Source organism: Silene latifolia, chromosome 10, assembly GCF_048544455.1.
Source record: "Silene latifolia isolate original U9 population chromosome 10, ASM4854445v1, whole genome shotgun sequence".
Lineage (NCBI taxonomy): Eukaryota > Viridiplantae > Streptophyta > Magnoliopsida > Caryophyllales > Caryophyllaceae > Silene > Silene latifolia.
Window position 1 is genome coordinate 135,486,919 of NC_133535.1, and position 14,161 is coordinate 135,501,079.

Here is a 14,161-nt window from a genome sequence, read left to right on the forward strand (position 1 = left end):
ACATGTTGTTATTAGAAAGAAAGTAACCCAATCACCGCCAAGAACCCGCTCCACCTCACCGGCCAACACCCCTCATTCCCCACGGACCACCGCCAACCTACCCGACAACGACAAGAAGCGACGGAAATTGGTTAAGGGTAAGGGAAAGTTGGTTTCGGAAATTGAGGTAAATTCAAAGACTGAAAACTATAAACTTCAAGATGGTTCTTCACGTGTTCTTTACGCACAGCATATGGATGATTACACCAACAATGGACTGAATAATCTTCGATTAACTCAAGTAGAACGAAGTAATATCAATCAAGTTGCTCGATATCGCATTCACGCAGGACGAGTTTATTCGTTTGATTGGTTAAAGAAATATAAAGCACTTGGGTTCTTCAGAAATTTTCTCAAAGATCAAGGATGGGAAAATATTGTTGCTGTAAGTGGTCTTGTCTTTCCTATTGAGGTATATCAATTTTATGCTTCTGTTCATTATAAGGAAGGAAATTTATTTGCTGTGGTTAATGAGACTTCTTTAAAAGTCTCACGTGGTGATTTCTGCGACTTGGCTCGAGTTCCTGGAGGAGGAATCGAAATAAATCCAAGCGTAGAATGGGAAAGTATGTTACCTGAAAAAAGGTTGATAGTGAAACGGTATTTCAAACAAGATGCGACTTCATCTGAGACTATTTTAACAACTAAGTTGTCGCCAACCTTGAGGTTCTTTTTGAACTTTCTTTGGAATACCATTGTTCCTCGAAAAGAAGGTAGAGATAAATTCGGGGCTCATGAGATGATTATTATGAAGGCTTGGCTTGAAGGAGAAAAGGTTAGTCTACCCTTGCTTGTGTTTCATAAAATTATACAAGCTAGTGTAACGGCTAAGATGGATGATTTAGCATCTACTTTAAGTTTGCCTTATGGGAATTGGATCTCTCGAATTTTAGAGAATAAAGGCGTAATTGGGAAGAATAGTTATGGAGTTCTCACAAATGACGAGATGAGCGATTTTTATCTATCTTATATGAAGCTCGTTATTAATGGCAACGAATTAGGTTTTGAGACAAAAGGAGAAAAAGGAGGAAAAAGCAATGTGAGTTTTGATATGTTGGATTCTAAGATGGATTCAAACTTTACTTCTATTCTTGGAAGGATTAATGAACAAGACAAGAAATTAGGAGAATTGTTTGATCTTATTAAAAAGGAAAAAAGAGTTGATACTAGTGGACCAAGTGACGTGAGCTCGGCTCGTATAAACACCGTGTTGTCACGGTTTGATACACGAATCGACAGTGCTCTTAAGGCCGCCGTGCGAACACACTCCGAGTCTACTCTTATGAAGGAAGGTTTGGCTAGTTTGGTTAAGTTTGGTGATGAGCTCTTGCAATCTGGGAAGAAGATGAGGTCTGAGATGCAAACTATATATGAAGCAGTTAAAGCAATGACTTTGAGGATTGGTAACTTCGATACTCGATTGACTGCCCAAGCTGCACTCCTAGACCATTGTCATGCGCGACTCGAGGACTTGGAATATCGAACCCGTCCTAGGTCAAACTCGCCGAGCCCACGTTACCCTTGACCATCTTGCCCTTATCCATTCAACCTAGCCTTATCTTTTTAATTCCTTTGCTCACAATAAAAATCCATTCTTATGGATATTAGCTTTTTCAATTCCGCATTATTCCTTTTGTGATTGCAAGTTTATAATATTATTATGCTAATTAAGAACTATATTGCGTTTAATATGATATGTTTTTCATGATTAATTCTTGTCTCATAATATATTATTCTGGTCGTTTTATGTTTGTTCTTATCTTTTTAATGATGCCAAGAGGGGGAATTGTTTTTATGATTTGCGACCGTCTCAAGTTAATTCTCTCATGGCATTCTATAGTTATAACTTTGAAAAGCTTATTAGTTTCTGCGCTCAACTGTTCTATAATCTGGGAAGTATTATGTTGAGGGGGAACTAGACTTAGACACAAATCATAGGAGACTTGTCATCATCAAAAAGGGGGAATTTGTTGGACCTTTAGTCCTTATTAATTGTTTTGATAATGACAGTAATGATTTGTTTGTGGACTTAATAATATAAACATATGCGTGTAATTGTGTGCTTAAATCTTAATTTAGAAAGGAACAATTACAATGACGCAAGCTTGAAGTTTGGACCAAGGAGGTACAACTTCAAATACACTTGATCGATGTATTCAAGCAAGATCAAGATTAGAAATCAACCACGAGACTCAAGATGAGAGACTTGTGAAGAGACGATTCGTTCTTGAAGATCTACCAAGATTAGATAGTATAGGTCGTCATCCGGTAATGGTTTTACTTTGTTTGATTTAAAGGTTAGTGAAGTTATGACCTAATAGCCATAACTTCATTGCTAGACAAAAATGATGCGTTAATTTTTGGAAAATATATTTTTAATGGTTTATAAAAATAAGAGAGTATTTATTTTAATTGGAATTAATTAATAAGAATTTAAGTTGAATAAACTATTGGTTTGTAACAAGATATTTATGTCGTCATGCAACCTAGGGCTTTTAACTAAATTCTATCTCGATTTGTTGTGGGCTATAGAAGCAAGAAGTGGACCGAAGGAGCCCTAGAGGCCGGCCAAACCCTAGGTGGCCGAACCCTAGGTGGGCCGAACCCTAGGGAGGCTGAAACCCTAGGGAGGCCGAATCCCTAGGAGGCCAAACTCCTCCTTCCTTTTGCTTCTTACTTGTTCATCAAGTTGTTAGGGATTTATTATTCCAGAACATTCCTATGCCTTAATTCCAGAACATTCCAAACCCTAATTCACTCTACTATAAATACTCTCATTCATTCAACATTAATTAGTGACACACACATCTACACTTTTAGAGAGAAAAATATTTTAAGCAAAATTCTTTGAGCCTTAATTCTATTTTCCAAATTTGCTTATACAAAAATTACGCATCAAATTTGTCAATCACTCGAAGAAAAATCGTTATAGGATACTAAGTACACAAGGATAGTATAATCACTCGCATAACGTGAGATTAGTATTTGTCGTTGTACTTTTCTTATTAACGTAAGAGCAACCTAGAGTATTTAGCAATACTCAATCTGAGTTATAATCATATAGTTGATTATACGAGTGGATTGATAATTTTTGTAATCCGGAGAAAGGTACTAAAAATTATTAATCGAGAATAGTGGACGTAGGTTTCGACTTGTAAAACTGAACCACTTCAAAAATCATGTGTGTCTCTCTTTCTCTCTCTCTTTATTATTGTTATTTCGATTTTGCATTTATTGTTAATAATTTAATTAGTTGATTTTAATCAATAAAATCAAATAATTAATTTATATCATATATTTCGAAAAAGCGGTCATCGTTTTTAATACTCAATTCACCCCCCCCCCCCCCCCTCTTTCGTATTCGATCAATAGACTCCTCAGAAGGCATGCAGTTTTAAAAGCCTTAAATATTTATATAAATATATTACATATATGCATTAAATCAAATCGAAATAACTATGAAATATTATATTCTTTTTCTTTTGGAAATCTAGCATGATTTTTTTAACCTTTAATAGTTTTCAAAATATAACATACTTATATTATATTTGTGTATGTTAAATATTTAACATTTTTATACTAATTAATACCATAAGTGGAGATATTTATCTTAAGGAAAATTACCATATTCTGGTTTTTTCTAAATTTATACTTGACCTAAAACTATATAATATTTACATTGAAGTCCCTTGGTCAGGTCTATCACAGCGCTATCGATTAAAACTATATAGTATAACTAATTTGTATAAATTTATTTATTACATTGAAGTCCCTTGATTTCCGGATTATATATGTATAGTATTGATTTTTACAGATAATTTTATTGAGAGCCTGTGCATCGCACGAGCTTTTCAACTAGTAAGAAAGTAAACGGAGATACAATGAGCCAATACAATTGCTACAATAACAGGACTCCATAAGTGACAAGAATGGTAGTCACTTTGTTTAATACACAACTGCATTAACACAAGAACCATCTCATTCTCCTCTCATAATCTTAGCTTTGAGCACCCTAACCTTCAGAACAACTATCACATAAAACCAGTTATAAACATCTTCAAGACTACGGAAAAATGCATGCCGCCACCTCCTATTCACCACCAAACACCCAACAACGCCCCAAAAACCAGTAGCAAATCCCGACACCACAACCAGGTCGAATCCCATTTTCTCGAGCTTCTTCTCCTTTTGGCCATTGCCTTTACCACTCGTACCCTTTCCTAATTCGTCGACTTTGCTTTTGCACTTTCTAGGCAGAAAATCCCCACAAAGATAAGGATTTCCGGCATAAATTGAGGCTTGGTCGGACAAGGTTTGGAGTTGCTTTCCAGTAGGGATTTGGCCTGATAAATTATTGTAGGACAAATTCAGGTGGCTTAATGTATATATTTGACCTATGCTTGTAGGGATACTTCCCCTGAGTGTATTCTTTGACAAGTCTAGTGAGATCAATTTCTTCAAACTTCCAATATTTTCAGGAATCTTTCCAGATAACTGATTAAATGATAAGTTAAGACTCAACAACCCGGATATCTTTGTCATGTCATCAGGAATGCTACCGACCAAGTGGTTGGAGGACAGGTCTATATCCACCAAATATGGTAGCGTGCTCGTATATACACGCTCTATTCCTTGCATTACCTCACTAACTCCACTAAAAATATAATCCAATGATGATGCATTAGGTGAAGTCATGGCTGTAAGGTTACTCAAACACCGAGGAATGGATCCTGTGAACTGATTATGTCCAAGGTCTATGAGCTGGAGATGAGGCAAACAGCATATTTGCGAAGGAATAGTGCCACTAAACTTGTTATCTCTGAGCCTAAGTATTGCTAGTTCCTTCAATTTTTCAACTCTTAACCACTTGAGCATTTTGCCTGAGAGCTGATTTTCACCAATGTCCAAAACTTGCAGATTTCTTAGATCGCTCAAGCAAGAAGGGATCTCTCCGCTCAACATGTTGTCATTCAAAAACAAATAAAAATCCATGTTGGAATCTCTATTATTAAAGCAAGGAATATGTCCTTTGAAATTGTTGTTCGAGAGACCTACAAATGTAAGCCTTGAAAGATTGGCCAAACAATTTGGAATCACTCCCGCTAATTTATTATTTTGAATATCTAAAGTATCCAACCACGTAAGCTGGCAAAACGAATCGGGTATTGGTCCCTTGATTTGATTACCGGAAAGGCTCAGGGTTCCCAAATTACTCTGACCTAATCCCGAACAATTTGGAAGCACCCCTGTTAAATTATTATTTTGTATATTCAAAAGACTCAATGACGTAGACTGACATAAAGAATTAGGGATTGAACCATTTATTTGGTTATTGGAAAGGTCAAGGTTTGTCAAGCTGGGCATTATAAGGTCTAAATGTTTCGGAAGCGGCCCAATGATAAAATTATTATCGAGATATATCGTGTCAGCATGAATATATACTTCAGGTTTACTATTATTTGTCAAAAATGGCAAAGAGAAAGAGTTATAAGAGAGGTCGATTGAGAAAAAGTTAATGGGGATAATAGGAGATCCAGAAAGATTGTTGCCAGAAAGATCCACCCAGATAAATTCTTGCATTGTATGAAACCAGTTAGGAATAACCCCGGAGATATTTGCATCAGATAAGTGGAGAAGTATTAGGTTTTTTTGAGTTTGAAGCCATGGCGGAAATTGTCCGTTGATTTTGCAGGCAGTAGCAGAGAAGTAATTAAGTTGGAAAGGAGGCACCCAATTAGAAGAAAAGTTGAGTGTTACCATGGTCTCCTCCAAGATTACATTTACCAAGCTTGAGAGGTTAGAAAAGTGGGGTTCCGATAAAATTGTACCTTCTAATGAATTGGAGCTAATATCTAATTTTTGAAGCTTGGAAAGTTTTCCTAATGATGTTGGTATTTTGCCACTCAAGTGATTATTGGAAAGACTTAAGGACTCTAATTTAAATGGAAACCTAAGAGAGGATGATATTGAGCTCAAATTGTTATAAGAAAGATCTAGTTCCTTCAAATTTGTCAGGTTTCCTAAAGATGCTGGAATCTCACCTATTAACATGTTAAAAGAAAGATCGAGTTCTTGCAGGTTAGTGAGGTTACCTAATTCATAAGGAACCAACCCACCAAGAGAAGCAGATCTGAGATAGAAATACCTGAGTTGCTTCATCGAACTCATAACTCTCAGGATTGAGCTATGACTGAAGCTATTTTGGCTCAGATCCAAGCTCTCCAATTGTCTCAGCTCAAACAAATACACAAAGGATTCAAGCTTCTCCATTTTATTAAAGTGATTAGCGAGGCTTCCACTAAGATCGAGCTTGAGAACATGGCCTGTTGTTTTATCACAATCCACCCCACTCCATTTGCAGCATTCCTCGCCTTTCCATGAAGATGAAACCTCTTTGTTGAAATTCGTGAAGTTGTGCTTGAAGTTGAGCAGGGCCGCTCTTTCAGAAGGTATACACCTCAAGGTTGAGTTATTGTTGGGTGAATTTCTCTTGCAGCTACACCATCTTGTATTGAAAATAATAAATGTGAAAATTAGCAGGGATGTTATTAATGTACTTCCCATTTTTAAAAGAAACAGTGGTAATAGCAATTTAGCACGAGTATTTTGTTTAGCTCATGGATGGACACCCTTTATATAGTGTAGTACATTTTAATGACTTAGGGTGTGTTTGGATTGAGGGGTTTGGAGGGAAAAGAAAGGGAGGGAGAATAAGGGATATAAAATCCTTTGTTTGGATAGCAAATGAGGGTGGAGGGAAATGGAGTGGGAGAGAATTGGAGGGATCCATTTTCCCTTTTCCAAGCCTAAGCAAAATCTCTCCACAATAGGCAAGATTTGGAAGGAATTGTATCCAAACACCCACACCCCATTTACCCTCCCTTTCTCTTCCCTCCTTCCCCCTCCCTCCCTTTCCTTTCACTTTTGCTATCCAAACACACCCCTAATGTCATTACTCATTAGTGTTGATTGAATGACTTAAGTAATGTCATTAGTCTTGGGTCCCTCTTAATGTAACAAACAAACATGGAGACTTAAGTAAAATCTTAGCGACGACTCCACTAGGGACGTCCATCCATTGACTTGACTTAAACACAAATATGTGATGGCTGATGTCCTTAATGCTGTGGTCTTGTGGACTACGTTTCTAACTAAAATAAGAGCTAAATTAAAATGTCATTTTAGCTATAATAATAAGGATGGCGATAGGAAGCCACCCGGTGACGCTGAATTTCGGTGCCACCTTAATTAAAATATTATTTTTTATTTATGTTCCGGGTGTAATTCCAGAGCAAGTTTGTTCACCACCCGCGCTCGTAAGATGGCGTCTTTGGTTGAATCTTCCTCGCCTTAATTGTTCTCCTCGGCCTCTCCTGCAACAATGAACGAACTGAGGGCTTGGCTTTGTGCCAAGCGTACTCACTCCGACGCTCAAGTCAGTAAACTCGAACGGACTAAGTTGTATGTTACTTGGCTAAGTATGTGTTGTAGAGAGATAAGGAAGATGTTACCAGATGAATAGTGATTCTCAGGCTAAATTCTGGATCCTCTACTCAATGAGAGTAGAGGAGTATTTATAAACTTTCACCTTTTGTCACGTAGTGGCCAAGTGGCCAAGTGGCTAGCAGGTGGAAAGACTGATCTACCCCTCGGCCGAGGGACCTATGGCAGGCCGGCGGGCCCTGTTGACTCACTGCCGAGGGGTCTCGGATATGAGTACGCTGATGTGTGTCCCCCGGCTAGTTGTCTCAAATGGGACCTGACAGTCTGCGCGCTTGCGTAGGTTAAGTTTAGGTCGTTGACTTGTTGTGGATATCCTTGACCTTGCTCAATGTGTTGACTCGGTCAGCGGGTGCAGAATATGCCCCATCAATTTAGATTTGACTTTTTATTTTATTTTTGCGCCAAATCTTCTAAGGGCAATATGGGCAGTTTACAATCAAATTTTTACCGTAACCCTAATTTCATAGAAAATTGCATCTTTAATTCTTTATGCAACTAAGATGGATAAACGCATCAATTCTTCTTTGATTAAAATCCCAAATAAAAAATCACAATTGCCTTTTATTGTTCCCTAGAAATATTAGTTTTCTTCATTACTGGAATTACATTTCCAAAATTCGCCAAATCTGCTAAGCATTTCAAAAATGGAGACACATATCCCATTGCTCAATTGGGAAATTGATTGTTGATGATGATCAGCCGAAAGAACAATCATAATTTTAAGTAGAAAATTCCAATTTTGCGTTCAAGAATATGGATAGACTCGTTTAATGACATGGACACAAACTATACAAGACATTAATTGACTAAATTACCCCTTATTAACATGTAGTTTGAAATTTAAAATTCTAGAGAGGGAAATGAAAATTTGTAAGCAATTTACAAATTTACCCCCGATGACGCCCAATTTGAATACCACTCGGTGACGCCATCTCATTATTGTAATAATAATCGCTGATAGTAGAAAAGGTTACGGAAATACGTAGAGGACTGAAATAAACAGGTTCTCAATAAGTTAAAAGACTAAAGAGAGACTATTTTTCCCGAGTGGTCTCTAATTAACTTTTTTTTTTAATTCTTTTGCGTATTAATCATTCATAAAACGGTTTTATGGTAACTATTTATGAAACTATATTCTATTCGTTTAATTTATAACTAGTGTAGATCCCGCGCAAATGCGCGATTAATATAGGCCTTTTAATTTTTAGTGTATTAGTTATAGATTTTAGATTTATATCTCATGAATTTTTATAAAAAATAACTAATATTAAAATTAATCACAAGAATTGAATGATTCCATGAATTGTGTTTTTATAAAAATATTTTAACTATATCAAATTATTTAAAAAAAAATTCTTTTTTCGTCACGAAGTTAACAATAGGAGATACAGTTTTTATGTATAGATTAAATGGAAAATTAGTTTAATAAATGAAAATCTAATTTGTTTCCATATATAAGTTTGAGCACTTTGATGGGAAAACTTTAGAGAAAGTTGTATTCTTTTATTATGTAGGAGGATTTATACTTTTTAAATTTGCACCTCATTAATATTTATCAGTTCACTCCATTGTATTTTCATATGAAACAAAAAAAATTGAAATGGAAAACTAATAAAAAAAATTATTTAAGTTGTGAATTTTTTTTAGTGAATGTTTTTTTTTGTCACGAAACTAATAGTAAGCATGTGTCAAGTTATTCTTTACAGTAATAATTATTGCATTACTGAAAAATTTAGCAACTTATACTTTATAGTTCAATATCAATTTTACTTTATTTTAATGAAAAAATCATAATTATGAATTTATTTAAAAAATTAGAGTTTATTTATAAGAATATATTCATTGAAAAGATAATAATGTAATGAAAGAAAATTTTATTTATTACCTTATTTAGCTAGATACTTTTTGGAGGAAAAACAAAGAGAATTTTTATTCTCTTAATAGTAAGGGGGATGCCAAGGACCAGCGAACCAACTACAACCAACCAACATGAGATCTTAGTTGTAATTCAAGGTAGGGCTGAGAATCGGGACAAACCGGACCGAATCGAAGACCGGAAATAAAAATTTACTTGACCGAATCTAAAACTTTCGGTCTTGGACCAGACCAAACCCGAAATATTTGGTTCGGTTCGGTCTTGGACCGAAATGAACCTAAAATTAGTTTTTTTTACTATTTCGTATACGATAATTACATTTTGGTTCCGCTAAATAAAATGCATTTAAATAATTAGACGACTTTTTTTATAAAAATCATTGACAATACTAATTCATAATGTCTTTTGAAGATAAAATATTAATTTGATTCATAATATTTTAATGTTGCGTAATTAAAAACATGAAATTTGATCCATTCGGTCCGGACCTAAATTAACCGGTCTTGGACCGGACCGAAGACCAAACCTTGAAAAAATGAGGACCGAGGACCTTACCAAAATAATTCGGTCCGAGTTTGGTCCAGACCAAATGATCCGGTCTGATCCATTTTTCCGTCCGGACCTAAATTTGCTCACCCATAATTCAAGGCGAGATCTTGGCCAATGGTGAAAATCAGCGGGGTGATCGCTTCTGGCAATGGAAAAGTTTATAGTGTTAGAAAATTGTGACTTTTCTAACATTAATTTATTGCATTATTTCGTGATTCATAAAATATTCCTCTCCAGTAACATTTTTAACTTTTCTAACATTAATCAATCCCTTAAATTCTTAAACCAACAAACAAACCAAAACAACACGTTGTGCAAACGGTTGGGAAATTAGCGTCAATTTCCCACGTTCAACGGGAGCAACCAATCGACAAGTAAATCGTAAAAGTAAATAAATGTAAGCAATATGTGTTGATTGATGAGTTGATTGGCATGGTCCTTGGAAATCCAAGGGGCCAATAGAGAAGACTTTGACTAAAAATATGTGTTGATTGATGAGTCGTCTGTTGTAGATGCCTTAGCGAGGAGTTATAGAGCAAGGGGGAATAGTGGAGGCGCTCGTCCGCGTTGGAACTAGATGACTAGTCATTTTACTCAACAGAAACGAAGAAGTGGTATTTATATATTTGGAGATTAACGTAGTAGAAAAATTTTAGTACTTTGAAAGACAAGCGTGACTTAACAATCAATTTTGCATGCCTTTTATATACTCCCTCTGTACCAGACCAAAGGTAACACTTACTATAAACGGACGTACCACACTAAAGGTAACATTCCTTATTTGGCCCACAATATTACCAAGTTATCCTTATATCCATTTGATATTTACACAAAATGCCATCACATACCCCACCTACCAACCCACAATTAAACCCACAATTACATACCCCACCTATTTTTTCCCTCTTTACCCTTACTTTTTCCACTTTTTCTTAAATACTCCAATTTTCCCTACGTTACCTTTGGTGTGGTACGGAGGGAGTATCATTTAATAATAAATTAATTAAATAACGAGTTATACGTAAGATAAGGACCCCAACTTTTATATTTTTTTCACTTTTAAGGATCTCAACTTTCATTTTGTATAGTTTTTTTTTTCTTTTTCTTTTTTTTTGGCAGCTGTAGAGAAAGATACACCTAACCATGCATGGCCTCACACGCGAGTACATGAGCAACGGTATTAAACGACCTAGGAATAAAACTAAAAGCTAAACAATGAAAGGATAAGACAAGCTCGTGGATGTCATTGAGGATATCCACAACTTGATGATGTGGTTTTTCAATCCCTGCAAAAAAACAGACAAGTGAAAGGCAGTCCGTTGAAACCTCCAAATGACGAATTCTCCGATCCACAACCCACAAAAAAACCTCTCTTATCCCCAAACCTTCAGCCTGAAGAGCTGACTCAGCCCTAACACGCTTCTTATCCGAGAAGATAATATCTCCAGTTGCTGAGAATACAACCCACCCTAACCCCGCCTTATTAATGGACTTCCAACCTGCATCGACCATAATCCTCATACGCTCATAAGAATTAAAGGTCCCCACGGTACATACTGGTTTGCTATCACGAACCCATTGAAACCAGTCATCCTTCATAACAGAGCCAACAATGCCACCCTGCACAATGACTTCTTTACCGTTTTTTACCATACTCAAAGCCTTATCAGCCGTCTCCACCACTTGTGACCAGAGCCTGAAAAACATTGTCGGATGAAAGGACATCCCCTGAAAGAGGATACGATTGCGGACGCTCCATAAACACCCGAATGTAGCCAAAAAGCAGATCAATCGTGAGTCTGCGTCCTCCAGAGTACCCAAGTAAGAAATCCAATCAATAAACCATTTTCCAATACTCAAGTTAGACCCATTTTCAGTACGTATGCCCATCTCGGACGAAACAAGCGTCGTGACACAAGACAGTCCCGAAATAAATGTTCCATTGTTTCCATAACCATACCTTCATTCGCGCAGAACTTACAATCCAGATCAACACCCAGATTACGCCGTGCAAAACTAATGCCCACCGAAAGTGAATTAGTAATGATTCTCCAGATCAGGATTTTCCACACTTGCGGACCCGGTAGACACCATAGTGTTCGTTTAAAAAAGAGCCGTCTTTCATCTTTAAGCCTTGATTTATTCTTATTCGAGGCCCGTCGTTCCTTAAACTCACCAAAGAGAACCCCATACCCACTCTTTACACTAACTCCCCGACTCCATTATGCAACCAGTAAAGCTTATCCTGTACCCGTGAATTACAGATAGGAGTAGCAGGGATACGTTTCGCACTCTCCTCAGAGAAAAGAGTTTGAATGAGAGAGTCATTCCATGTAGCAGTAGACCCATTACTACTCGGTATCCTTAAATCCCTTATCATCAAATTTCGAAGCCCCACATGCTCTAAAGCTAAGATTCCCCCATTAGGCTCCGGACATTCACCATTAACCCATCGATTCATCCAAACATTTAAATCAGACTCCAAACCCGGTTTCCATCCCACATGTTGACGGACAAAATCCAACCCATGTAAGACACTTCTGGCCCCCCATGATAAATTAGTCCCACTGTTGAGAGTCATATTTTCGGTGCAGACCCCATCACCAAGTAGTTTCGTCCGGAAAACTCGGGTGAAGAACGAATCTGAGCCACATAGAATGCTCCACGCAAGCTTTCCCAACATTGCCTTATTTACGTATTCAATATTTCTAATGCCAAGACCTCCATCACTTTTCGGAAGACTAAGGAATCTTTGACTACACCAATGAATAGGTTGCCCCAATTTATTTCCGGCCCACCAAAAATGTGACAACAGAGAATTAACCTTACTAGTATTGGTGCCCGGCTTCGCCCGGGCTACCTCTACCTACCATTAAATTTTTTTTCATTAAATTAAAGTGCTTAAAGTTGCATAACCCATAAATTTATCATTAATATATTTTTCTATGACATATCCTAAAATTACAATGAAATAAATTTTGAGACAAATTCACTACTTCCGCTATTAATATTTCACTCTTATTAATGACACATAGTAATAACATTTTACTACTTGGCCGTAATCATTGGTTACTTTCACTACTCCCGCCGTAATTATTGTTACTTTCACTATTGTCGCATTAATATTGATTATTTCACTACTCCTGTTGTTCTTTCTACCCCTCTCACTAATCTCTTTGATAATATTGTTAATTTTACTATTCAAATGAGTGATTACTATCATATAACTATATCCAATAATGTTACTACAATTCTTTTATTTACTGACGAAATTACTTTTATTACTTAGGCATGCAATTTTAAGAGGGTTATATATTTATATAAATATATTGCATATATGCATTAAATCAAATTGAAAGAATTATGCAATATTATATATTATGGAATCTAACTTGAATTATTTATAACCTACTTATTATATTTTTGTATGTTAAATAATTTAAATATATATAAATCTAATAAACTATAAAATTTAATAAAATTTCATAGATTTTAAATTTAATATATAATTTTATGATGATAATAATTAATACCATAAATGTGCATGTTTATTCTACTTAATTATTTTATTTTAAGGAAATTGGCCATCTTTTAGTCTTCTATAAATATTTAGAAAAATTACCAAACATCTTCTTTCCTTTAGTCTCCTTGAAATTGACCATCTTAATTAATTATTTTATTTTATGGAAATTAACCATGTTTAGGAAAATTATCAAGCTTTTATATAATTTAATTTTAACTCAAACTATATAATATTTGCATTGAGATCCTCAATCTACCCATCACACGGTCTTTAGTGATTTAAAACTATATAATATAATTATTTTGTATAACTTTCTTTAATTACATTGAAGTCCCTTGGTTTCTGGAATTAATATATAGTATTGATTAGTCACACTTACCGGTATTTTAAATACCGATAGAAAGTAGTTAGAAATGTTCGATAGGACGGAAGACTTAACAAGCTCGATTTTCTACCGTATTAACTATCCATATTATCTTTTTTATTTCGTATAACAAGAAAAGCCTTGAATAGAAAAAGGAAGTAGAGATGGTAGTCGTTGTTCCAGAAGACGTATTTTGGGCTTGTGCAATATTCTTCCGACTAAAATTATGCACACTTATGAGTGGAAATTTAAATGACGACTGGAGAAGACTTTGACTTAATATGCAGACTTGTGTGTGGTAATTTTA

General features: G+C 35.7%; 2 protein-coding genes across 2 annotated transcripts; both read right to left on the bottom strand.

Moving 5' to 3' along the window:
* Window positions 1-4,017: 4,017 nt before the first annotated feature.
* On the bottom strand, window positions 4,018-6,603 carry LOC141608305 (receptor-like protein EIX2). Its single transcript, XM_074427667.1, has one exon. It carries the CDS (start codon window positions 6,601-6,603, stop codon window positions 4,018-4,020), a length of 2,586 nt encoding a protein of 861 aa, XP_074283768.1.
* A 4,501-nt stretch (window positions 6,604-11,104) lies between these two features.
* LOC141608306 (uncharacterized) lies at window positions 11,105-12,650 on the bottom strand. The gene is made up of 3 exons (XM_074427668.1): window positions 12,178-12,650; window positions 11,353-11,927; window positions 11,105-11,253 (listed from the first exon to the last, which is right to left on the bottom strand). The coding sequence occupies exons 1-3, from the start codon at window positions 12,648-12,650 to the stop codon at window positions 11,105-11,107; spliced, it is 1,197 nt and encodes a 398-aa protein (XP_074283769.1).
* Window positions 12,651-14,161: the final 1,511 nt, after the last annotated feature.

Bases quoted from the DNA above. Each gene is read 5' to 3' on its own strand.
- LOC141608306 (XM_074427668.1), bottom strand. From the start codon at position 12,650: ATGTTGGGAAAGCTTGCGTGGAGCATTCTATGTGGCTCAGATTCGTTC. The intron at 11,928-12,177 runs GTTAGTGTAAAG...GCGCGAATGAAG, and splicing joins TTGCATAATGGAGTCGGGGA to GTATGGTTATGGAAACAATG. The intron at 11,254-11,352 runs GTTTGGGGATAA...GTTTTTTTGCAG, and splicing joins GTCAGCTCTTCAGGCTGAAG to GGATTGAAAAACCACATCAT.
- LOC141608305 (XM_074427667.1), bottom strand. From the start codon at position 6,603: ATGGGAAGTACATTAATAACATCCCTGCTAATTTTCACATTTATTATT.